Source organism: Pseudorasbora parva, chromosome 7, assembly GCF_024679245.1.
Source record: "Pseudorasbora parva isolate DD20220531a chromosome 7, ASM2467924v1, whole genome shotgun sequence".
NCBI lineage: Eukaryota > Metazoa > Chordata > Actinopteri > Cypriniformes > Gobionidae > Pseudorasbora > Pseudorasbora parva.
The window spans coordinates 35,411,731-35,439,194 of NC_090178.1; the positions used below are offsets into that span (position 1 = coordinate 35,411,731).

General features: G+C 37.4%; 2 protein-coding genes across 2 annotated transcripts; both read right to left on the reverse strand.

Annotated features, from left to right (window-relative positions):
- Window positions 1-18,484: 18,484 nt before the first annotated feature.
- LOC137083840 (uncharacterized) lies at window positions 18,485-21,348 on the reverse strand. The gene is made up of 7 exons (XM_067449788.1): window positions 21,123-21,348; window positions 20,807-20,898; window positions 20,418-20,535; window positions 20,197-20,301; window positions 19,800-19,967; window positions 19,202-19,376; window positions 18,485-18,978 (listed from the first exon to the last, which is right to left on the reverse strand). The coding sequence occupies exons 1-6, from the start codon at window positions 21,247-21,249 to the stop codon at window positions 19,345-19,347; spliced, it is 642 nt and encodes a 213-aa protein (XP_067305889.1). The 5' UTR covers window positions 21,250-21,348; the 3' UTR covers window positions 18,485-18,978; window positions 19,202-19,344.
- A 9-nt stretch (window positions 21,349-21,357) lies between these two features.
- Window positions 21,358-24,068, reverse strand: LOC137083939 (uncharacterized). Its single transcript, XM_067449875.1, has 10 exons — window positions 23,916-24,068; window positions 23,708-23,828; window positions 23,546-23,596; window positions 23,415-23,468; window positions 22,943-23,326; window positions 22,724-22,825; window positions 22,381-22,610; window positions 22,119-22,291; window positions 21,918-22,011; window positions 21,358-21,714 (listed from the first exon to the last, which is right to left on the reverse strand). The coding sequence occupies exons 1-10, from the start codon at window positions 24,066-24,068 to the stop codon at window positions 21,358-21,360; spliced, it is 1,719 nt and encodes a 572-aa protein (XP_067305976.1).
- Between the last annotated feature and the right edge of the window lie 3,396 nt (window positions 24,069-27,464).

The window sequence follows — 27,464 nt, forward strand, 5'->3', positions numbered from 1 at the left end:
GACAAAAGCTAACCTTTAAAAATACAATTAATTTCAGAAGTCTGATGTCATTATAACTACAGGTGGGCCAACGGTTCAGGTTTTAAAAATCTGGCTCGCGTCAGACGACTGCCTCTTTTCCTTTGGGTTCTTTGAAATCTGAAAAAGAAAACATGATATTACTTAAAAACAAGTCAATTTAGTTGTCAAGCATAAAGTCACATTTAAGAATGTTAATATACAAATCAAAATATGAATCACTTAAACAAAATTGGTCAACACAAAATATTCAAACTATTATTATAGTACAGTTAAATTCTGTATATTTATTTTAGTTTCTAAAATCTCAGTATCAAAAGAAAGTGTGTGAGATTTTTCCCACTCACCCTGCGTCCCAATTCGCATACTATCCATCCTAAATAGTATTCGAAAATAGAATTAGTATGTCCCAAATCGTAGTATGTTGAAAAGAGTATTCCAAAGATTCCCGGATGGCTTACTATTTCCGGTCCGAATTCACAGTATGGATCGATGGGCACTCTAACGGCTGATATTGCCCACAACCCATTGCGAGTTGGACGAGGATTCGATTAGAACTACAAACGCCGATAAAAAGCGTTAAAAAACTACAATCATGACGGATGTGCGAGTTCGACGGTTAAGTAGAGAAGTTTAGATAAAGGGGTTTGAGTGACCAACTATCAATATTTAACCTGACAAAAATATATTTATTCAGTGTTGTCACATTATATTTCACCCGCAGCAGCATTGAGAACTTTTGTAATGACACATTTGGCCATTAACTTTTAAATGCATCATTATATTTCAACCGTAAATACATGAGGCGAGTCTCTGCATTAAAGACCCACAAATGGCAGATCAACGAGCGGCTACATTTCTCTCCGATACGGTATATTAAACTGAATGTGGTGGATTTGAACTGTGACGAATCTGACGATGATTGACAGGGCAGATAATCGGTGACGGGATGCACGTAACTAAGCGACAGAGTCCGTTAAAGATGGCGAAGTAGTATGTCCCGAAGCTTGCATACTTTTCTGCTACACACTCAAAAGTATATACTTTTTCTTTACAAAAAGAGTACATACTTTTAGGACGTAGTATAAGTAAGCGAATTGGGACGCAGCAAGAGTTTATCTCCAGCCCTAATTAAACACACCTGAAGCAGCTGCTCACGGTCATCACAATCAATGAAAACTTCAGGCATGTGTGTTGAGCTAAACCAACCCTATCTCACGGCGAATTCGTACTAATTCGTACGAATTAACCAAGTGGCTAAATCGTACGATATCGTACGAGCTGGGTCGTACGAAATCGTACGATTTGTTCATCGCATGGAACACCTCCCCATCTAACGGAGAATTCGTACTAATTCACACGAATCTATTAAAACGTACTATATCCTACGATTTTGTACATCTCATTCTAGAAGCCAACTCTCGTTTAAAAACATCGCGATATTTTTCAGCAGTTTACCCGCTCTTGCGCTTCAACTTGGTGAGTACTAGTTCATCAGACGTGCCTTTTGATGTTCGATATTAAGTCCATTATATGTTCTTTATTAGACATTTTGGCTCTTGAATGTTACGTCGCTGCTTTATATATGTCAGCTATACGTCATAATTATTTCCTCTGTGGTGTGGTAACGTAGTAAAAGCACACTAAACGCAACCCTCACCATGCTTTTACCATAGTACTGTAGTTTGACCCTGTTATGTGTAGTAAAAGCACACTAAACGCAACCCTCACCATGCTTTTACCATAGTACTGTAGTTTGACCCTGTTATGTGTAGTAAAAGCACACTAAACGCAACCCTCACCATGCTTTTACCATAGTACTGTAGTTTGACCCTGTTACGTGCAGTAAAAGCACAGTAAACGCAACCCTCACCATGCTTTTACCATAGTACTGTAGTTTGACCCTGTTATGTGCAGTATAGCACAGTAAACGCAACCCTCACCATGCTTTTACCATAGTACTGTAGTTTGACCCTGTTATGTGTAGTAAAAGCACAGTAAACGCAACCCTCACCATGCTTTTACCATAGTACTGTAGTTTGACCCTGTTATGTGCAGTATAGCACAGTAAACGCAACCCTCACCATGCTTTTACCATAGTACTGTAGTTTGACCCTGTTATGTGTAGTAAAAGCACAGTAAACGCAACCCTCACCATGCTTTTACCATAGTACTGTAGTTTGACCCTGTTATGTGTAGTAAAAGCACAGTAAACGCAACCCTCACCATGCTTTTACCATAGTACTGTAGTTTGACCCTGTTATGTGTAGTAAAAGCACACTAAACGCAACCCTCACCATGCTTTTACCATAGTACTGTAGTTTGACCCTGTTATGTGCAGTATAGCACAGTAAACGCAACCCTCACCATGCTTTTACCATAGTACTGTAGTTTTGACCCTGTTATGTGTAGTAAAAGCACAGTAAACGCAACCCTCACCATGCTTTTACCATAGTACTGTAGTTTGACCCTGTTATGTGCAGTATAGCACAGTAAACGCAACCCTCACCATGCTTTTACCATAGTACTGTAGTTTGACCCTGTTATGTGCAGTATAGCACAGTAAACGCAACCCTCACCATGCTTTTACCATAGTACTGTAGTTTGACCCTGTTATGTGTAGTAAAAGCACAGTAAACGCAACCCTCACCATGCTTTTACCATAGTACTGTAGTTTGACCCTGTTATGTGCAGTAAAAGCACAGTAAACGCAACCCTCACCATGCTTTTACCATAGTACTGTAGTTTGACCCTGTTATGTGTAGTAAAAGCACAGTAAACGCAACCCTCACCATGCTTTTACCATAGTACTGTAGTTTGACCCTGTTATGTGCAGTAAAAGCACAGTAAACGCAACCCTCACCATGCTTTTACCATAGTACTGTAGTTTGACCCTGTTATGTGTAGTAAAAGCACAGTAAACGCAACCCTCACCATGCTTTTACCATAGTACTGTAGTTTGACCCTGTTATGTGCAGTAAAAGCACAGTAAACGCAACCCTCACCATGCTTTTACCATAGTACTGTAGTTTGACCCTGTTATGTGCAGTAAAAGCACAGTAAACGCAACCCTCACCATGCTTTTACCATAGTACTGTAGTTTGACCCTGTTATGTGTAGTAAAAGCACAGTAAACGCAACCCTCACCATGCTTTTACCATAGTACTGTAGTTTGACCCTGTTATGTGCAGTAAAAGCACAGTAAACGCAACCCTCACCATGCTTTTACCATAGTACTGTAGTTTGACCCTGTTATGTGTAGTAAAAGCACAGTAAACGCAACCCTCACCATGCTTTTACCATAGTACTGTAGTTTGACCCTGTTATGTGCAGTATAGCACAGTAAACGCAACCCTCACCATGCTTTTACCATAGTACTGTAGTTTGACCCTGTTATGTGTAGTAAAAGCACACTAAACGCAACCCTCACCATGTTTTTACCATAGTACTGTAGTTTGACCCTGTTATGTGCAGTAAAAGCACAGTAAACGCAACCCTCACCATGCTTTTACCATAGTACTGTAGTTTGACCCTGTTATGTGTAGTAAAAGCACAGTAAACGCAACCCTCACCATGCTTTTACCATAGTACTGTAGTTTGGCCCTGTTATGTGTAGTAAAAGCACAGTAAACGCAACCCTCACCATGCTTTTACCATAGTACTGTAGTTTGACCCTGTTATGTGTAGTAAAAGCACACTAAACGCAACCCTCATCATGCTTTTACCATAGTACTGTAGTTTGACCCTGTTATGTGCAGTAAAAGCACAGTAAACGCAACCCTCACCATGCTTTTACCATAGTACTGTAGTTTGGCCCTGTTATGTGCAGTAAAAGCACACTAAACGCAACCCTCACCATGCTTTTACCATAGTACTGTAGTTTGACCCTGTTATGTGCAGTAAAAGCACAGTAAACGCAACCCTCACCATGCTTTTACCATAGTACTGTAGTTTGACCCTGTTTTGTTACCACAAAATTGCCATGCTCTTAATTTTATGTAAAATCCAAAATGTGTTCATTAATTCTGTATTTTTTGTTTTGCAGTTACTTCACATTACTTCAGATACATCACATACTCCTCCATCTACACTCTACATTTAATCCAACGGCTCTTTTAAGAGCCATCACTTACAAAAGCTCTCTCTCTCTCTCTCTCTCTCTCTCTCTCTCTCTCTCTCTCTCTCTCTCTCTCTCTCTCTCTCTCTCTCTCTCTCTCACACACACACACGCTCTCTCTCTCTCTCTTTCACACACACACACGCACTCTCTCTCTCTCTCTCTCTCTCTCTCTCTCTCTCTCTCTCTCTCTCTCTCTCTCTCGTGCGCATGTGCGGAGTGATTGTGGCAGGGAGTGTGTGAACGGAGAGTGTGTGGAGAACCTGAGTAAGTTTCAAACTTTTCCTTTCCTAATTATAACATCGGATATTGTTGAGGTTTAGTTGTAGGGGTTGTTGTAGCTGATTTATCAGCCTAGCTGGTAAGATGTCCTCAAATTCGGACGGTTTTTCCAGTTTGTCTGCTCGACATGCGTGCAAGTGCATGCCGGCAGATGAACTGATATCTGTTGAGAGTGTTTTAATTGTTATTGGTAGGGAGATAGGCGCACAAAACATTATGTCCGCCTCTAGAATGAACAAAGCAATAGTTGTATTTCTAAAAGAAGTGGAAATGGTCGATCATTTAGTGGAGTGTGGTTTGACTATTCAGAATGTGTTTGTTCCGGTTTTACCGTTGTCTAATCTCTCTAAAAAGGTGATGCTGTCAAATGTACCCCCGTTTATTTCCGACAAAGCGCTCGAATCTATTTTAGCTCGCTATGGAAAATTGATTGGGTCAATAAAAATGATTCCTTTAGGATTGAAAGCTCCAGAGTTGAAGCATGTTATGTCATTCAGACGTCAGGCCCTGATGATACTAAATGCAGAATTCGCAATGCTGGATGTGTCTGTTAAATTGTCAGTGTTTGGTAAAGATTATACGATCTTTATCAGCACGGACACTATGAAATGTTTTGTTTGTGGAAAACATGGGCACATTAAAACAGCTTGTCCTGTGGCTAGAGGTCAACATGCAAACAATGTTGCGGAATCGAATTCAGTGCAAATTTCAAATGCTCCGGATAATAATGAGGATTCGGTTCGGCTGACTCATGAAAACACAGCTGTTGATTCGAACGCTGAGGTTTCCGTGAGGACAGGGAATGAAGAGCATTTGAATCAAGGCTGTAGTGCTGAGAGTACAGATGCGAAGATATCTGATATAACGCATAGTGAAGTGATGAATACTGTGGAGGCTGATGGTGAGTTAGAGCCATCAGATGGGTCCAAAGTAAGTGATGTCTTGAAGGAATCAAACAGCGATATGAGTCCTGACGATATTGATTTGTCCATTGAAAAAACTTTATCTCAGGTTACTGAAAGTGATTTGGAGAGTGAGTGTTCAGACCTAATTACTGACGAATTGACTGAATTAAATTCTCAAGAAAACATAGCCGGGAGATTCACAAAGCTTCGCTATTATACTGTGGAACAGCTAAATGAATTTTTGAACGAAACAAAAAATCAGAAAAAAACAAAGGTTGAAAAGTTCTTTCCTGATTTAAGGCTCTTTGTTGAGTCCTCACTCCTTGCTATGAAGAAAGCAACAATGGAGGAATTAGATCAGCCTAAGCGCTATCGGTTAAAGAAGTTTGTGAGTGCTGTCAGAAAAAGAGTAAAGAAAAGCTCCTAAAGAATTAATATGTACTGTAAACTTCATCAATACTGGATTTTATTATTTCTCTCTCTATTCATCCTGATGGTGTCTTTTAACATCGGATCCTTAAATATTAATGGTTGCAGGGATGTAAGAAAGAGAGTAACATTATTTAAGTATTTGGAACTTAAAAAAGCAGATGTAACTTTGTTACAGGAAACTCATACTGATGCCTGTAATCAAGCAGATTGGATAAATGAATGGGGTGGCAATATTAGTCTTAGCCATGGCACAAGTCTTAGTGCTGGGGTTGCTTTTTTAATCTCAAAGCGAGTCAAAGATACGCCTGTCTTCTTAGAAATAATACCTGGAAGGCTTTTGCGAGCAGATATAAGAATAGATGATAATAGTTTTTCTTTTTTTAATGTTTATGCTCCTAATATAGGAAGCGAGCGTGGCACTTTCTTTCTAAAGCTTTCTGAAGAATTATTGAAGTGTTCTGGAGATAGGATTGTAGTGATAGGTGGTGATTTTAATTGTACTGTGGACCATATATTTGATAGGAATCATAAAGAGCCTCATTTTGGTTCAGCAGAGGTTTTGAAATCCATAATTCGTAGGCATAATCTGGCAGATTTGTGGAGGGATACATTTCCCCATGTCAGACAGTATACTTGGTTGAAAGTTAATTCACACAGAGTATCTGCAGCAAGATTAGATCGGTTTTATATTGAAGAATGTAATAAGGGAAGATTTTTTGGTAGTTGTATCTCACCTACATCTATGTCAGATCATCATTATATTTCTATGTCTATGTCTGTTTTGTCACCGAAACCCTATCAGTCACACTGGCACTTTAATAATAGATTACTTCAAGATCACTCTTTTGTGCACTCTTTTGGTGTTTTTTGGAAGTCTTGGAGAGAAGAGAGAGCTAGTTATTCATCCCTAAATCAGTGGTGGGATTTAGGAAAAGTGCAGATAAAGGATTTTTGTCAACAATATACAGCGAATAACACTGTTAACTTGAAAACAAAGATGAAGATAATAGAAGAAAAAATTCTTCAGCAAAGCATCCATAAAGAGGGAGGTGGATTATTATCATCAGTTGACATCATCAATGAGAACAAATGCCTTCTGAAGGATTTATTGGTGGAACAGGAAAAAGAAACTCTTGTCAGAATGAGATATCTAACGTGTAATGAAATGGATGCACCAACTGCCTTTTTTTTTGGACGGGAGAAGAAGTCCAAAGAGCAGACATTCTTTCACAAATTAAGACTCTCTAATGGCAAAGAAACAACTAATCAAGGAGAAATCATGTCTTCTGCTTTGTCTTTTTATGAGGAACTGTATCATTCAGAGCTCTGTGATGAAGCAGCAGCGGATGAATTTCTTCAGGAACTTCCACAGTTGTCTAAGGAGGAGGGGAAAGAACTGGAAGGATTCGTAACTTTCTCTGAGTTTTCAAGTGCTGTGAAAGAACTGAGCAGTGGAAAATCTCCTGGGCTGGATGGTCTCTCTGCTGATTTTTTTAAAAGCTTTTGGGATACGCTTGGGAATGACTTGTATGAGGTTTTTTTAGAATCATTTAAGCAAGGTGTTTTACCCCTAAGCTGTCGAAGAGCGGTATTGACATTAATCCCTAAGAAAGGAGATCTTGGACTCTTAAAAAACTGGCGTCCTGTGTCGTTGTTGTGTACTGATTTAAAAATTTTGTCAAAAGCTATAACTAACAGGTTGAAAAGATGCATGGCAACTATAATTCATGAGGATCAGTCATACTGTATTCCTAAACGGACGATTTTTAACAACTTGTTTTTGATAAGAGACATTATTGAAGTTGCCAAAAAACATCAAATTGATATTGGACTCTTTTCTTTAGATCAGGAGAAAGCTTTTGACAGAGTGGACCATTTATACCTACTAAAGACTCTGAAGGCCTTTGGATTTGGTCCACATTTTGTCTCTTGCATTAAGCTGCTATACAGTGAAGCATTTAGCATGCTCAGGATTAATGGTTGTTTAACCAGACCTTTTGCAGTAACAAGAGGTATACGCCAAGGATGCCCTCTTTCTGGACTTCTATATTCTATTGCTATTGAGCCTTTGCTGTGTTATTTAAGGAAACGTTTATGTGGTTTTGGTGTTCCTGGTTCTTCAGGAATCCCACCTGTCAAACTTACAGCTTATGCGGATGACATAACTGTATTTATTAGAAACTCTGAGGACATTGATGCCTTGACTTCTAGTCTTAAAACATTTCAAAAAGCCACATCTGCTAAAATTAACTGGGAGAAGTGCACATCCTTGCTGTTAGGTGATTGGCAAAACTCAGACACTCCTTGTCTTCCAGAACATTGTCAATGGAGTAGGAATGGTTTTAAAGTTCTTGGAATACATTTTGGAACTGATGATTACATGAAAAGTAATTGGGAAGGCCTAGCTGACAAAGTTGTCGGGAGACTACAGAAGTGGAGATGGATCCTCCCGAAGCTATCTTATAGAGGGAGATGTTTAATTGTGAATAATTTAGCAGCTTCGATGTTGTGGCACAGATTTACAGTGTTGGATCCTCCTGAAGAGCTGCTGGTTGTAATTCAAAAGGCCTTTGTCAACTTCTTTTGGGATGGCTATCATTGGCTTCCTCCTGGAGTTTTGTATCTTCCAGTGATAGAAGGGGGACAAGGTTTAATACATTTAGAAGCAAGGCTTAAGACAATGAGACTCCAAACACTACAGAAGTTATTATACTGTTCAGACACAATACCTTGGATTGCATTCGGGTTGTCTGTTCTGCAGAATATTGGTGGAATTAGTTTAAATAAGCAGTTGTTTTTAATTGAGAAATCTTTTGTTTCGAAAGCAAATTTTTCTTTTTTTAATTTTTATGCATCTGTTTTTAAAGCTTGGCAACTGTTTAAAATGCTTAGAAAAGAAGATGAACATTATGGTGTTTTAGAACCCTTATTCTTTAACCCTCTTTTTAAAACCAGCTTTCCTCTTTCGAGTTCAGTGATTGATAGGTTTTTAAAAACCGGAATAGCTACTGTGGAGGACCTGATTGACATGACAAAAGGTCGGTGGCATATGGCTAAATCGATAGCTGATAAAGTTGGAATTAGATCAGAGAGATATGTTGAAGAGTTAATTGAGGATCTTAAAAAATCTTTCCCTCAAAGGTTTTTGACTTATGTAAATAATTTTATTGATAAGGGTGAAATGTTTTTGTCATTTCCGGATCTCAGAGTTAGCATGAGTTCTGAATTGGATCTAAATGATACTTTATTGAAGGGGTATGAAGATGTAATCTTTCACAAAGTTGATAAAAAGATGTTATATTGCATGTGTGTGAAATCCTTGTTTTACAATCAATTGAAAAAACGCATTGACACCAAATGGAGAGAGTTTTTATCAGTTTCTTCAGAAATAACTCCATCATGGCGGTGTCTGTACAAGCCCCCTATTCCTAAGCGGTCCGGAGATCTCCAGTGGAGACTACTCCATTGTGCTGTGGCAACAAATAGCCATGTGTCAAAATTCAATGGAATGGTTCTGTCTGCATGTCCTTTTTGTGATATTTTTGATACTGTTTTTCATTTATTCTATGATTGTTTTAGATTAGCTCCTTTGTTTGACTTGCTGGATAAAATATTTACTAAGCTTGGCTTGATGTTTACAAGAAATATGTTCATCTTTGGGGTGAAGTATAAGAAAGAATGGAAGGCTCAGTGTACACTTGGCAACTTTCTAGTAGGACAGGCAAAGTTGGCCATTCTAAAAACTCATAAGTGTAAGAATGATGGACAAAATACTGACTTGCTTGGAGTGTTTAAAACTTTGGTAGAGTACAGGGTTGCTGTTGATCATGCATACTGTATAATAACTAATAACATGTACTTCTTTGATGTGAGGTGGAGTGTAAAAAATGCACTTGTGGTAAGAGACGAAGTTGGAGAGCTATTTTTTAATTGGTAATGTGTATTAAGTCACGTTAACATTGTTAATTTATTGTTTGATTAAAAGAGTTTTAAAAGTCAAGTCTCTCTCTCTCTCTCTCTCTCTCTCTCTCTCTCTCTCTCTCTCTCTCTCTCTCTCTCTCTCTCTCTCTCTCTCTCTCTCTCTCTCTCATTAATTATCCACTTGTTTTTCACAAAACATGGCACCTGGAGCCACAACACGCCAGTGTAGTGTTTGCTACGAAGAGATCGGCAGTGCTTCCAAAATCTGCAAACACTGTGGAGAAAAAGTTACACAGAAAAAAAACCTTGAGGGCCAAAAACGTAAATTTGATGACTTGTGGGCAGCAAAATTAAAAAAGGGTGGCAATTTGTGTAAAGTTATGAATTCTTTGGACTTGCTTGTAAGTTTAATTTCATTTCAATACATGAATTATTATTCTTAATGTTATTAATTATTAATATTATATTAATTATTAAAAACTAAATGCCAGTTAACAGAACTATACTTGTAGAGATATTGTTATTTGAGTAGATAACAGTAGTGGATAAGAACATGTTTTTTTATTTGACTGTATACTCTTGTTTAAAACATTTAATTCTCTGTTCTCAGCTTCATAAATTGGAACTACTGGGCTTCTCACCGATGCTTTTTATAACAACACGGAAAGGCCAGCACCGCTCCACAAAGGTTTTAGTGAAAAATATCCAAATTCAGGGCCATCCCTCAGTACCACTCATGCAGAGACTTTATGAGGCTGTTGTAAGAGGTATTTATTTGTACATTTGCATTTATTTGTACATTAAGCTCTTCCTATTATGTTGTTCCCTTTTCACAGACTGATGACATGTTTCCCCAGTTATTAACATCACAAATCTAACATATACAGGTCCTTCTCAAATAATTAGCATATTGTGATAAAAGTTCATTATTTTCCATAATGTAATGATAAAAATTAAACTTTCATATATTTTAGATTCATTGCACACCAACTGAAATATTTCAGGTCTTTTATTGTTTTAATTATCATTGACACCCTCAAGCGAGAGGGTAAGACACAGAAATAAATTTCTGAATGAATAGGCTGTTCCCAGAGTGCTGTATCAAGGCACCTCAGTGGGAAGTCTGTGGGAAGGAAAAAGTGTGGCAAAAAACGCTGCACAACGAGAAGAGGTGAGCGGACCCTGAGGAGGATTGTGGAGAAGGACCGATTCCAGACCTTGGGGGACCTGCGGAAGCAGTGGACTGAGTCTGGAGTAGAAACATCCAGAGCCACAGGTGCCGCATTCCCCAGGTCTCGCTTGAGGGTGTCAATGATGGCCTTCTGGACAGGGTCAGGTCAGCAGTCTTACCCATGATTGCGGTTTTGAGTAATGAACCAGGCTGGGAGTTTTTAAAAGCCTCAGGAATCTTTTGCAGGTGTTTAGAGTTAATTAGTTGATTCAGATGATTAGGTTAATAGCTCGTTTAGAGAACCGCTTCATGATATGCTAATTTTTTGTGATGGGAATTTTGGGTTTTCATGAGCTGTATGCCAAAATCATCAGTATTAAAACAATAAAAGACCTGAAATATTTCAGTTGGTGTGCAATGAATCTAAAATATAAGAAAGTTTAATTTTTATCATTACATTATGGAAAACAATGAACTTTTATCACAATATGCTAATTTTTTCAGAAGGACCTGTATATATATATATTAATAATCTATATATTATTTAATATTATATTTTGGACATGATTTTTCATCTCCAGGATATGCTATTTTTGTCTCTTCCTTTATGGTTTTATCTTGTCTTACCTCAAAGGACATTTGGGTTCACACAGTCTGATTGGCTTGGATTGAGCTTATAATATTTGTGTTAACACACGGAGTAGATCAGCAGCTGATAATATTATATTCAATAGCAAAATAAAAAATATCATGCATCCAAATACTCACACAGCATCTATTTCCATATATATATATATATATATATATATATACATATATATATATATATATATATATATATATATATATATATATATATATATATATATATATACCTCTTCTTCTGAGATCCCTCAGAAATGCGAAAAGTGTCCATAACTACTCATTTACTCTTTGACTTGTCTAGAAGATTGTTATGATGTAAAAAAAAAAAGTGTTTTGTTTACAAATCAGTTAATTTTTACTTTCAGTACTAAAGTAGGCTACAACTGACTCCCATAGTTATTTACAACATTAGTTAAGAGATTTGTTTTCCTTGAGAAAATTTGCCATGTTGTACCTGATATATATTCAAAATAATCATTAACTAATCGGAATCAAAATCGGAACGAATTGCAAGCTTGTGAATTAAAATGGAATCAATTAGTGAAATTTGTGTAAATACCCAGCCCTACTTTCTATTCAATTCTTTTGCATTATTTTCCTGTTACAATTGTGAAGCTGCTTTGAAACCATCTGCATTGTAAAAAGTGCTATTTAAATAAAGGGGACTTGACTTGATGTATAGGCTAAAGGCCAATTTACACTGCATCAAGTCACAGACCCACACCGACAGCCGATCGAGTAAATTGTCAATTATTAATATTATTATTAATTATTTAAAACTTATACTCGGATGTTTTACTCAGATGTTTCAAGATGCGTCAAACGGCAATTCAACATGTTAAATCAGTGAAAAAAACAATTGCAGACCAACAGCAACAGACATCAGAGACATAGACAGGGCTAACACACTGATCAGACAAAACCCGACGAAGTCTTTGGTTTGTTTTCGTTTGCTGGTACCTCTTGGTGCAGTGTGAATTGGCCTTAAAGGGTCTTATACATGGGAGGAGTAGTGCCTATTTGCATCACAGCTAGGATAACAATTTTTACATGAATTACACTTTTATAACTAAGAAGCCTTTTTTCTAACCCCCCAGGGAACAACACCGCCTCTACACCCACCAACAACTCTGCCTCTGCAGCAACAGACTCCACCTCTGTGGCCAACGACTCCGCCTCTGCAGCAACAGACTCCACCTCTGTGGCCAACGACTCCGCCCTCGCAGCAACAGACTCCACCTCTGTGGCCAACGACTCCGCCCTCGCAGCAACAGACTCCACCTCTGTGGCCAACGACTCCACCTCTGTGGCCAATGACTCCGCCCTCGCAGCAACAGACTCCACCTCTGTGGCCAACGACTCCACCCTCGCAGCAACAGACTCCACCTCTGTGGCCAACGACTCCGCCCTCGCAGCAACAGACTCCACCTCTGTGGCCAACGACCCCGCCCTCGCAGCAACAGACTCCACCTCTGCAGCCAACGACTCCACCTCTGTGGCCAATGACTCCGCCCTCGCAGCAACAGACTCCACCTCTGCGGCCAACGACTCTACCTCTGCTGCGAATAACTCCGCCTCTACAGCCACCCACCTGGCCAGTAATAAGTGTTGTAATATTATTGTAATGTAAATATAATAATTGATTTAATTATAAATGTAACAGTTTTTTTTCTAAGAATGTTTTTCCCTATACCTCTGCACAGCCAAACACTCCATCTCTGCGACTGAAGACTCCACCACTGTGGCCAACGGCCACAACTCTGGTGCCAAAGACTCTGCCTCTATGCCCACCAACCTTGGCTGTAATAATTGTTGTAATATGTATTATTGTAATAAATGTAAATATAAGTGTTTTAAGTAGTAAAAATTAAATGTAATTTAATTTTCTTCTAATATTTTTCCCCCAATCCTCTACAGGGAGTAACTCTGTGGCCAACAACTCAGCCTCTATAGCCAATGACCCAGCCTGTACAGTCAATACTCCCAATGTGTTCTACATGCCAATGCAGAAGAAGAGGAGGCAAATACACAATGGTAATAGTAATTATTTGTCCTTCTTTATAATGCTGATACTTGTTACATAAACTAATAACTTGCTATTTGTTAGTTTATTTTTGTTGTTGTTTAATTCAGTTATAGTTACAGATGTGTATTGTTGCATTCCAGAATGCTCACATAACAGCCAGGATGTGTACCATGGAGATGTTGTGAGGGAGAGAGTTAGGGAGGTTGGTCAGAGTCAAGAAAGAAAAAAAGGAATTTCATTACTATAGATTATTCCACTTTAGAACCCTCAAATTATTTACAATATTACATATGCCTTTTCTTGCCTAAATCAGTTTCAGGAAACACTTGTAATTAGGAAAATCCCAATTCAGTCAAATGTCAAAAAAATTCATGGAAGTTCATGGATAATAAGTAAATCAGTTCCTTTGTTACTTAATGCTGTAGCTTGAAAAAGGCTGATGATATAACACAGATGTTGATACCTCTTTGTCTATCTGTTTTTTAAAGGGAAGAAAAGAATATCTTTTCCGTTGGCAGCCTTGCACATCCTGGTCAGTATACACATATATTTCGTATCTTAATTTATTGTTTATCACTACAAATATAAAAATGTGAGGCAATATGTAAAGTGCTTTGGATGGCCATAGGTCTGTTGAAAGCACTATATAAATGCAGTCCATTTACCAACTCCTATTTGCATGAGAGAATTAATGCTGTTCTAAACATGGGGCAGTTTGAACAATAAGATAAATTAGTAATTAGTCTCCTACATGTCTGAATCTAATATAGAATCCATAAACCAATTTGTATTTAACAAAAAGAGAGAAATTTAGCAAATTTGCATTTTCACATTGTTAAAAAAAAAACATTAATGTTTTTATTTCTCATTGTTACTTTCCAAATAGTCAATTAAATAGTCGAAACATACACAGACTGTTTGGACACACCTTTTGGCAAAAGGTGATTTCATCATATAATAACTGTTTTGTTTTTTCTCCATAGTGGCAAGAAGTGGAGGAGTACATGGGTGTCCGAGGAAGCTATGCAGTAGTTATGGCACTACTTCTGTCTGTTTAAATTCATACACGATACTTGGCAGTACATAAAGAAATAAACAAAAAGTATGTGTACAGTTTGTGTTTCTATACATCTGGTTAGCATTGGACCACTTGTGTATCATACAATAAAGTGTTGTAGTCTGTGGGCAACAAGTGTTGTATGTTTGGTGAATATTGTGTATTGAATCGTAAAACAATTTCTTAGATGTCATATTCAACCTATTTTATTATTATTATTTTTTTTTATTTTTTTTATTTTGTAAGGGTGGCTCCCCTACAGTGGTTCTGGCTGCAGGATTTCCGAATGACTAAAGAAACGTTATCAGCAAGATGATAGAAAACTGTACATGTGGGAAAGTGTTACTATAGTGTTAAAATATTATTTTATCACTTCCTTGACCATGTGACTGAAACCCAAATTTGAGACATTCAAACTGACCAAATAGATAATTTCAACTTCCCCCACTGTACTAAAGGTGTGACATACATTTTGGCCTACAGGCCTTCAACATCTCTTTGTCTTTAGGAATTCCATATGGCCCTTGCGAGGGTTGAAACATTAAAGCAAATGTCTATGTTCATTTTCAAATATCTTTGATTATTTTCAATCCTACAATTTCATAATTGCTTTTAATGCATACCTTGATTCTCCTACTGAAGACAACTGATTTTAGTCATATTAAAGACATTTGGGACAAGGCACCAAAAGTTTTATAACAAACATACAGCAGTTACATGAAGGGAACATCTCCGAGGACCTGACCTGGACTGCACATATCCAGTCTCAGGTGAAAAAGGCCAGGCAAAGACTGTACCACCTGCGCCAGCTGAGGAAATTCCGGGTCTCACCAGCTATCCTGAAAACGTTCTATTCAGGGGCGATAGAAAGTTTACTGACTCAGTGAATCACAGCGTGGTATGGTAACAGCACCAGTCACGACTGCAAAGAGTGGTGCGCTTGTCCGAGCGCATCTCAGGGTCAGCTCTCCTGTCTCTGCAGGACATCTACATCAAATGATGCAGAGGTAGAGCTACAAAAATCATCAAGGACATTAATCACCCGGCCAACCCCCACTTCACCCGGCTGCCTTCTGGTAAGCGCTTCCGTAGCCTGATGGCCAAAACTGAGAGACTCAGGAGAAGTTTCTTCCCACAGGCCATCAGACTCCTGAACGCTGTCACTTAACAACATGTGACTTCACCTCACTTCAGTATTAACAACTCACATACTGATATTGCACTGCACTTTATTCTTGTGTTCCATGTAACTACTCATTATAATGCTGTTTGCACATTACACTCCTGCACTTCTGTTATCCACGTATTTATTTCAGTTTACTTTATCTCACTTATTTTATTCCACATCTCTTATTTCTTTTACTTGATTTATTCATAATTCTACATATATATATATATATATATATATATATATATATATATATATATATATATATATATATATATATATATATATATATATATATATATATATATATATATATATATATATATATATATATATATATATATATAGCACCTTATCCTATTCCTATTGTATAATTTATTGTGCTTTTTTTTGTTAATTGTTATTTTCTGTCCATGGAGCGGACCTGTTTACATTTCACTGCCGGTTGTATTCTGTATAACTGTGTATGTGACAAATAAAACTCTTGAACTTGAACTTGAACTTGAACACTAAAAGGTGCTTTACAATAGGTTGCAGTGGGATTTATTGTTACAGACACTTAACACAACTAATGGTCAACTGTATAATGATCAATCAACATGGATCCTATACAAGCAAAACCATTCCCATAACTAATGTCCAGCACTTGAGGAAGAGCAAGAAGATGAGTACAGAGGTATTTTTTTCATATTTGATTGTATTGCATGCATTTTTGTACCATAAACGGCATGCTGTCTGTACTGTAAATTAATGGTCCATTGTCCTTAGTAAATATGTAAAATGTGTAATAGTAAAATGATGTCTTAGTGCAGTGGTTCCCAAACCTGTCCTGGAGGACCCCCAGCACTGCACATTTTGCATGTTTCCCTCATCAGACACACCTGATCCAACTCATCAGCTCATTAGTAGAGATAGCAAGACCTGAGTGTGTGTCTGATGAGGGAGACATACAAAATGTGCAGTGCTGGGGGTCCTCTAGGACAGGTTTGGGAACCACTGTCTTAGTGAATTGGTTGTTTAATTTGAATGAATAGCTCAAAATAGAACTTATAATGTTAACAATAAATTGGATAAATGCCGGTTCACCCATTGCCATTGTTTAAAAAATGATTGTGGTATACATTCCCTATATGCTCATGAAGGTGTCTGTCCCATACACTACATCACAGATATCTGTTATCCTCAAGTTGCCCTCACTCTGAGTTAGACAGTGTCCCATTCCATTTGGCCATTATAACTTATGAAATGAGAATCTCTAGTGCCCCACTAACCTGCTGTGCAGAATTACCCACAGACAGACTCCAGACTATGCCCTTGACATGCCTTAGTTCATGGCCGGGGTCTCTCAGACAAATCACAGAGAAAAAAAAACTCACTGCATGTATTTATGCAAATAAAACATATTAGATCAAAATATTAATGCTGTTAAAAGAAGTGTTCATTTTGAATCTTTAATAGTCTCTTCCACAATTTCTATATTTTACCAGAGTGTCTCAAAATCAAAAACTGAAACAAGCATAATGTAACTATAGAAAAATGGGGGGAAGTTTAAATTCTCCAATATAAATGTGATTCAATTAATTTGATGTACATGATTAATAGAATACATCTGTGTAGGTTTTACTGCCCTTCCACCCCCAGGGGCCAAGTAGTGCCCCCTGGAAGACCCACAAAGTGCACTTTTTAAATAGCTATACAACAAAGTATAATTAGTGTATTTAAAAGAAACTTGGCCAGACAACTACTTATACTATGCATAATAAATAATGTTGGACACAGTTTCCAGGTTTATATGGAAATGTGGTATAAATGTGTTTTAAAAAGTGTGCACAGTAAAATACTCAGTTTAAGCCTACATCTCAAATATTTTACAGAGGTTTGCCCAGTTCACATATTTAGAAAATAATTTCTTCATTAAGGATAGACATTATTTAATTGAACCCCCTAAACGTTTTAAACTACATTACCCATAAGCCTCTGTCATTCTACACGGTTACAGGAAAACATGGCGCTGTAGTTCTCTGAAGTGTGTAGTTAGGGTTAGGGTTAGGATCTCGGTAAAAGTATAATTTCTTTAAACAAAGCAACGCGTTACTGTTAAATGAACGTATTGCTGAAGTAATAATAACAGCAAAACGTACTTTGGAGCACGAAGCACTTTTTAATAGGGATTTAAAGATAATCCAATCACAGCCATGCCGGTTCTGTGTGCATCCAATGACAACCGAGGCGCCACACTTACTTGTCCATATATGGTCATCTTTGACAGGATCTTCCTGAGGAATAACGTATTTGTTCCTATACATATATTTATTCCCAATAAAAATAACGTACATTTTAAAATTATATATCTCTTTGAATGGTTAAACTGATGCACAATTAGGTCTATGTTAAAATATTTTTACCAACCCTAATGGTTTCCATTGTACACACCAGGGAATATAATTTAAACAGTACAAGCATTTTACTGCATACATATCTAACCCATTACACAAACTCTAAATCACACCCATGCAGGATCTCTATGTCTAAATATATTATAATTTAGCCATTTTTATTTGTGAGAGTATATGAATATAAAACATTGTGGTAAACCATTGTCCAGAGGGTCATGAATTGTATATTACATATTTGTTCAATCAAAAAGCAATTAGACTGAGTAAAATAAGGAGTACACTAGTAATGTTTTACAATTTTAATATACAAACATAAAACTAGGATTACATATTTGCAAGGGGCCTTTTTCAGTGAGATGGTAAAATTCATTAAAAACCATCTTTGTTGTGACTGATACATTTTTTTTTTTTAACAAAATTGATCAGCATACAAACACTGTCCTTCATTCTGCTGTCACGTGTCTGTAAATACTCTTTAGATATAAAGCTCCAAGTGATGGTTCATTACACTTTTAACAGTATGTGACATCCACACACACAATGCAGTTATGCAGCCACTGACCAAATGTTGAAAACATTGGAGCAACTTCACCAGAGTGGACACTTTTTATACGGACTGGGAAAAATAGTCTTCGTATTCATCCTCTTCCTCATCGTACTCCAAACCATACTGGATATTCTCCTCATCCATGTAATCATCTTCTTTCAGATCACAATTGTCTATTACACTACTGTACAGCTGATGAACAGAGGAGATGTGACTTTTGAGGTAGCATAGGCTTTTCTTAAGCAGAGAGTGGAGTCCTAGAATTCCAATTTCAGAAAGTCCACAGTCCTGTTCTGTAATTAACACAAAAACACACAAAAAATATTATGTCATTTCAAGCAAGTGGTGTTCTGCTGTAATTTTCTGCAGAATTTACAGCATCAGTTAACTTAATTACCAGTACAGAACAGCAGTTATAGCTAATAACCACAGGTTCAATTAAAGATCATGATATTGTGGATATATTGATGTTAATATTATTTACACAAGATGAACAGGAAAATATGTAGTACATACCGTTCTCTCTCATTTCAACAGCAATATGGCTTGAAAGATCATTTAGAACAGAATGTTCTCTTTTGAGGCTTTTCCAGTGATTTTTTATCTCTTTTAGGACAATGCACTCTTCTTCTGTAAGCCGCTTCAGGAGCATCAGTTGGTCAAAGGCCTTTTTTTTTTGTGGTAAGATTATCTGTGAAGATGTTTTTGAAAAATAATGGGATGAGTAATATCAATTTAGTTTGTACAAAGTCTGTTAAATATATAAATTAATCAACATGACCAATGCATTTATAAACGGAAACAATTCTTGTGGCTATAATTGAAAATGTTGTGAAATTACATTTTATTAATGACAACTCTCAAAATAAGTTTTTAGTATAATGATATATATGATAGGTAAGTTATTGTTTCTGGTCTTGGGGGACTAGATATGCTGACACTGCTGCAGAGCAAGTGAAAACTTGGTACAGCTGAAACAAATGCATACATGCTCCAGCAAACATGTATGACATCCTGCTGCACTATAGGCATAAACAATATCTACTTTAAGCAGATAGGTTGATACATAAAAACACAGTACATTATTAGAATTTAAATGAGTAACAAGACATACCATGCTCATCCAGTAGCCATGGCCATGCGTAACTTTCAGATGCCAGAATTGCATCAGCTGACTGCAGTTTTTCAGGTGCTGTCCTGTTGTATTCATCTACAGCTGTACTAAGTTTGGCTTTTTCCTCCAAAATTTTTCTGCGGAGTTTGTGTCTTCTCTTGTTTCCATCTAAAAAGACAAATGCATGCCATAATATGTGCAATTTAAGACAAACTAATAATTTTTTGTATTTTTTTATATGTATTTTGCATACTGCTTTCTTATAATGAATGTTTGAAATACATAAAAAAATGTTTTCCTCACAAAGTTCAGTTAACTGCCATCTCACTAAACAATGCAATCCAAAGCTGTAATTGTTCAATGATTTAAAATTATTTACTGTTTAAAGTGTTCTAACCTGTTTGACGGTAAAGGTTGTGCTTCCTCTGCTTGATGCTCACATAAAGCGTCTCAATCGTCTTCTGCAGCCCCTGTTGACTGCCTGTGTTCTCCTCACTTGTTGCTAAATTATTGATAAGATAGACATTTATAATAGGAATAAAAATGTACACGTATGATTATATCAGATGTATAAGCTTAAAAAGTATATATATATATGCACATTTAAATCATGACTACCTGCATCAGCCCACTGTTTGATTTCACTGATCCAGTCTTGAAGCTTGTCATCTGTTACTGCCAACTCTGCCTTCATTGCATCAAGGTTTAAGGACTCCTCCTGAATTTTTGCTTTTGTCTAATAAATAACAGGATACCATAAAGTGCAATTATTAAAACATACAAAACTAATGACAGTTGCATTCATAGTTATTGAAAATGAGCATGGAAAACAGTATAAAATTATTGTAAAATTGTTTTTGAAATTCAGTTTTGACTTTCTAGTGATTGATCTAATACCAATTGCTTTTTTGTTTGCACTAAAAATTGTGATAAGCATAATTAAACCCTGTTTTTATTAAACCATAATTAAAAGTTGCTTTCACCTATAAAAGAGAAAATAAATATACCTTTATTAATCTTCGGGACAGCACTTTCGCAAGGTTTTCAATTTTGCGTTTGTTCCATGCCATGGCCTGGATGGTAATCATGTCTGTTCTAGCTAGAAAATACATGAAATAATATAAAGAAAACAATAGTTCCAATAATGTTACTTGTTTCATTTTTTATTTGTTTAGAGGGCTGATATGAAAATGTTATTGGACTTGCGCTAACATGGATAACACTGGCATGGATACAGGATCAGATAAAAGTTCACTAACTGCATTCAAAAATTAAAGTGCTTATCTTTAAATTATATTTGGTAACTTTGCAGCATACACTTACCTCCTTTGGTCATGTATTTACTGCATATAGCAGTTCTTGACAAGAAGCTGTTAACCTGTTCAACCTCTTCACCCAGTGTGGTGCCTGCTCCTTCTTGGTTTCGCCCACCCCACTTAATCTTGTGCATGGAGATCAAATATTTTTAACAGTTTCAAAATAATCTCAACCAGAAACCAAGAAATTTTATAATTAATGAAAATAAACAAGTCACAAATTGGTAACTTTTTTTAAAACTTCAGTTTACCTCACATTTCCAAGAGTGGGCCTTTGCATGCATTACCGACAGAAATGGCTTCATGTCCAGGAGAGGAGAGAATTCTGGACAAATATTTGCAACTCTCTGCAGGTATGGCCAGTACTTGCAAATCACGTCGGTACACATGAACTGAACATTTCTTGGACTCAACTCCTTCTGTAAGAACATGGGATAAGCAAAAATTTCTCCCCTCATCATGTTCAGACTTCTCAGCAGCACACCATGTCGGCAGACAGCCACCTCCATGCCCTCCTCATCCAGTTTGTTAATTTTTTTCGGGACAGATTCCCGTGCAGCAGTCCACTGGCTCGAGCCACAGACACCTTTTCCAGTAGACTATGAAGATGAGAACAAAGTGAAAGAAAAACAATGTGATGAGTTAACAACACTGCAATAAATTACATTTATCAATAAATGTCTAAATAAATATGTGTAAAGAAATGTAAATCTGTTAGCATTTTGTTCTACAGATTTTGAGTGCTTTTGAATTGTTGCTTTACTGCAATTGCAAGCCATTAAGACAAAACAATGGAACCTACATGCTTTGTCTGATCATTAATGTAGTCCACAAACTTTGACACTTCTTCATCCTCACAGACAAAGACACCCTTAAACAGGCCATGATCTTCATCCCTAGAAAAAATTACAAATGCTTTATTTGATTATCTAATGAAAAGCAAACTAGAACAAAATATTATTTTGAAATGCTTTTTGAAAGACAAATATATAACTTCCCTTACCCTCTTTTGAAGCGGTACATTTTCCTGTTACCATCCACTGAAACAGCGAGCATAAATGGCGAACAGGCTGGACAGTCAAAGACTTTCAGTCCACAAAGCTGATCGATTTCATACCGACAGTATCTCCATTCAAAAAAACTTCTATGAAAAGCATCTGCGCATATCTTTCCACTCTATAAAGCAAAGAGATCAAAAACCCTATAAGAAATAGCTCACTCCCAAAAATGAAAAGAAATAATTAGGTAATTCATTCAATTAATACTCGGCCAAAGAACTCTGTCCGCTGTTCCAGTAAACTGGTGAAGGACTGTCTTGACAGTCCAGGAGCTGTCAGTTTCATGTGGTCATAGGACACAAATACATCTATTTTATATAGGGTTTCACAGTTTGCTGTGGCAGGCCAGTAACCAGACTTGATCAATAAAGGGATGCTGGTCATTCTGCTCATGTGACGTGAGCATGTGAATTGTGGCAAGCTGACATTGTAGCGACCTATTGAAATAATACAAATGTATTCATGATGCATTTGTAATATTGAAAAAAACAACAATAATTTATAAAAGATAGAAATATATATATATATTTTTTTTTTACACTGGACTTACCATCAATTCCTATGAGAATTGCCCTTTTACCTTCAGACACCACAATGGAATCAGTGGCACAGTGGCAAATTTGCTCAGGTGCCTCAAGAGGCAAAAGGCAAGCTAGAAAAAACATTTAAGGTACCATAAATAACATTGCTGCATTATCATTATGACTACATGGAAACTCACATGATAGTTTCTAAGGTTTTATAATTCTGAAAAAGCTAAACTACATACTTTTTTCCTCAAATTGGAATTGGCCTTCAATATCCACCTTCACCAAAGTTGATGGGGAAAGGGGCTGAAAGAATCCTTCCACATCGGTCTCTCGGTTGTGAAGTTTCCTTTCATGGGCCAACATATCACAGTCGGCACAGTACAGCTGTTTAGGAATACAGTCTTTACAGCGGATAACAGAGCGCTTCAGTCTGCAGTGTTGGCACTGCTTGATCTCTGTATACTCAGCCGTTAATAAAGACTCCAACAATTCTGGCCTCAAACCTGCCCACTTCTTTCTATTCTGGGCAATGCGAAATGACCAAGTATTTGAAGAAGTTGATTTTGAGATCGGAATGTCAGTGGTATCAGCTAACAGATCCTCTACCTCTTGTTGAAGAGTTTCTGTATAAGAAAAAATCTGCAATTATAGTGTACATGGTGGTTGGTTAGAATGATACGTAAAATGCAGTAATGACACAGTAATACACACCTATATCTTCAACTGCTGGCCAAACAGTGTGAGTACACAGTGATGGAATTTCACCTGAAAACAATGGGACATAACAAAATGTCAATAATAACTCTCCATGACTTGTGAAAATTGTTGATGTCATTACTCACCATGACCAGTGTCTCCAGTGGACAACGTAGCTGAATTGTTGATCCTTGTAGCTATAAATAGAAATTTAATAGAAATTATTAGAAATATACAGTACAGGCAAATGATGGTGCTACACATTATGAGCTGTAAAGACTAAATTTAGCATAATATAGCACACATACCATCAGAAATATTTGGCTTTGTTAATTTTGGCCTTCTCCGTTTAGGCACAAGATGCCCAAACTCATCCCTTTCCACAAAAGAGACTGGTTTTGGACAGGCTCGTTTGGTCTTCAATTTCATCTGGGGGAAAAATAAAGAAAGAAATCTGTTGTTGTGTTTTTTAAACACGTTAATTAAATGTTTGTATTATTTTGTATTTAGCATTACCTGTGGGGGGTTAAACGTTTGTAGAGTTTGTTCAGCCTCCCTGGTAGCTGCTTCAAGTTCAGCGTTATCAGCTATGAGTTCAAGTTCCCTTGAAATATTAGCTGCTTCCTGACACAATTGGTCAAAACCTGACATGTTCTGACAAGATGCCATATTGAAGGAGAGAGAGAGAGAGAGAGAGAGAGAGAGAGAGAGAGAGAGAGAGAGAGAGAGAGAGAGAGAGTGCGTGTGTGTGTGTGAGAGAGAGAGAGAGAGAGAGAGAGAGAGAGAGAGAGAGAGAGAGAGAGAGAGCTTTTGTAAGTGATGGCTCTTAAAAGAGCCGTTGGATTAAATGTAGAGTGTAGATGGAGGAGTATGTGATGTATCTGAAGTAATGTGAAGTAACTGCAAAACAAAAAATACAGAATTAATGAACACATTTTGGATTTTACATAAAATTAAGAGCATGGCAATTTTGTGGTAACAAAACAGGGTCAAACTACAGTACTATGGTAAAAGCATGGTGAGGGTTGCGTTTACTGTGCTTTTACTGCACATAACAGGGCCAAACTACAGTACTATGGTAAAAGCATGGTGAGGGTTGCGTTTACTGTGCTTTTACTGCACATAACAGGGTCAAACTACAGTACTATGGTAAAAGCATGGTGAGGGTTGCATTTAGTGTGCTTTTACTACACATAACAGGGTCAAACTACAGTACTATGGTAAAAACATGGTGAGGGTTGCGTTTAGTGTGCTTTTACTACACATAACAGGGTCAAACTACAGTACTATGGTAAAAGCATGGTGAGGGTTGCGTTTACTGTGCTATACTGCACATAACAGGGTCAAACTACAGTACTATGGTAAAAGCATGGTGAGGGTTGCGTTTAGTGTGCTTTTACTACACATAACAGGGTCAAACTACAGTACTATGGTAAAAGCATGGTGAGGGTTGCATTTAGTGTGCTTTTACTACACATAACAGGGTCAAACTACAGTACTATGGTAAAAGCATGGTGAGGGTTGCGTTTAGTGTGCTTTTACTACACATAACAGGGTCAAACTACAGTACTATGGTAAAAGCATGGTGAGGGTTGCGTTTACTGTGCTTTTACTACACATAACAGGGTCAAACTACAGTACTATGGTAAAAGCATGGTGAGGGTTGCGTTTACTGTGCTTTTACTACACATAACAGGGTCAAACTACAGTACTATGGTAAAAGCATGGTGAGGGTTGCGTTTACTGTGCTATACTGCACATAACAGGGTCAAACTACAGTACTATGGTAAAAGCATGGTGAGGGTTGCGTTTACTGTGCTATACTGCACATAACAGGGTCAAACTACAGTACTATGGTAAAAGCATGGTGAGGGTTGCGTTTACTGTGCTATACTGCACATAACAGGGTCAAACTACAGTACTATGGTAAAAGCATGGTGAGGGTTGCGTTTACTGTGCTTTTACTGCACATAACAGGGTCAAACTACAATACTATGGTAAAAGCATGGTGAGGGTTGCGTTTACTGTGCTTTTACTACACATAACAGGGTCAAACTACAGTACTATGGTAAAAGCATGGTGAGGGTTGCGTTTACTCTGCTTTTACTGCACATAACAGGGTCAAACTACAGTACTATGGTAAAAGCATGGTGAGGGTTGCGTTTACTGTGCTTTTACTACACATAACAGGGCCAAACTACAATACTATGGTAAAAGCATGGTGAGGGTTGCGTTTAGTGTGCTTTTACTACACATAACAGGGTCAAACTACAGTACTATGGTAAAAGCATGGTGAGGGTTGCGTTTACTGTGCTTTTACTACACATAACAGGGTCAAACTACAGTACCAGGGATGGAAATTAACTTTTTTGTCCACCGGCCACAGTGGCTGGTGGATTTCAAAATCTACCAGCCACTCAATGTTTTAACCAGCCACTTTCTTGTTTATAACCGACAATGTGTAACTGCACGTGAAAATTAATACTACAAGCTCTACAATACTTAAGCTGTTTATTTAATCTCAAATCTCAATGAAATACTGAAATGTTTTTCTTTCACTCTAATACACACACAAACCATGAACTGATATACATTTCATTAAATGAGTAGGGCTCTGTGTGCTCTTTTTTTTTTTTTTTTTTACCTGGATGTGGCATTTGGATGATTTGTGGTCTTTTATGGCTTCCAGTTTTAGGTTTTTAGTACCAACAATGAAACTACTAGTTTTGGCATCTCCTGAAGCGTGTTGACGACATAGATAGCAGAACATTGTCAGTAGGGATGCACCAAAATAAAAATTATTGGCTGAAACCGAAGCACTAAAAGAAATTATGCCAATTATCCATTGCATTTATGGCTAATGCTATGACTGTGATTCATTATTTGAAACTTTAATATTAATTAATGCAATTGCAATGCCTTGATTTTTAGTAAAGTTACAATTACAAATTATGCAAATATTTATTTAGCACATTGCAACAACCCACAGTATAAAATAAAATTCAAACTAAAATGTTTAACTCGACCTCACTCATGTGTGTATTAAATAATAATGTACAGGTCTACTGGCCTGCAGAAAGGTACAGAAATTGAATAAAGTAATCAAATGTAAAATAACTGCATATTTAACTGTTTAAATGAAAGATTAATCCTTAATAAACTTACAAAAGCTATTCAATCAAGAGCAGTGAGTGATGTCCTTTTGTTTGACATTAAACAGAGTAAAGGCGACTTCCCCTTTAAGACCTAATAGAAGGATATGCGTCATCTTTCTCGACTGTATAAAGTCCTCTTAAGGCATATTCAGACTATGTCTGCTAGAATACTCATCAAGATGGACATGTTGGCACACTTTTTGTGTGAGTTGGTCCGTTTAAGCACAAGACTCGAAAGATAACTCAATATTTGCGCGGCATGCGCGCTGTGAGACGAGTGCGCGCTTCCGGATGACAGTGACGGACCTTCTCTCAGCGCGAGCGCGAGTTCTTATTCGCGTCTTCTGGCACTACATCCGGGTAATGACGGCGAAAACGACTGGTCATATTCGGACATACGGCCGCACTCGCATGCACTGAACACAGTTTATAAAGAGGGGAAACAGTATGCTATTTTTATTTACCCGCCACGGTGGCCGGTAGGTGAAGCGAGTTTACCCGCCACAACTCAAAATCACCCGCAATTGGCTGGTGGCGGGTGCTAATTTCCATCCCTGTACAGTACTATGGTAAAAGCATGGTGAGGGTTGCGTTTACTGTGCTTTTACTACACATAACAGGGTCAAACTACAGTACTATGGTAAAAGCATGGTGAGGGTTGCGTTTACTGTGCTTTTACTACACATAACAGGGTCAAACTACAGTACTATGGTAAAAGCATGGTGAGGGTTGCGTTTACTGTGCTATACTGCACATAACAGGGTCAAACTACAGTACTATGGTAAAAGCATGATGAGGGTTGCGTTTAGTGTGCTTTTACTACACATAACAGGGTCAAACTACAGTACTATGGTAAAAGCATGATGAGGGTTGCGTTTAGTGTGCTTTTACTACACATAACAGGGTCAAA

Coding starts and splice junctions, on each gene's coding strand:
- LOC137083840 (XM_067449788.1), bottom strand. CDS start 21,249: ATGCACAAGATTAAGTGGGGTGGGCGAAACCAAGAAGGAGCAGGCACC. Junction 20,899..21,122: donor TAAATACATGACCAAAGGAG/GTAAGTGTATGC, acceptor TGTATTTTCTAG/CTAGAACAGACATGATTACC. Junction 19,377..19,799: donor ATGGCTACTGGATGAGCATG/GTATGTCTTGTT, acceptor ACATCTTCACAG/ATAATCTTACCACAAAAAAA.
- LOC137083939 (XM_067449875.1), bottom strand. CDS start 24,068: ATGGCATCTTGTCAGAACATGTCAGGTTTTGACCAATTGTGTCAGGAA. Junction 23,469..23,545: donor CACTGGAGACACTGGTCATG/GTGAGTAATGAC, acceptor CATTGTTTTCAG/GTGAAATTCCATCACTGTGT. Junction 22,012..22,118: donor ATGTACCGCTTCAAAAGAGG/GTAAGGGAAGTT, acceptor AATTTTTTCTAG/GGATGAAGATCATGGCCTGT.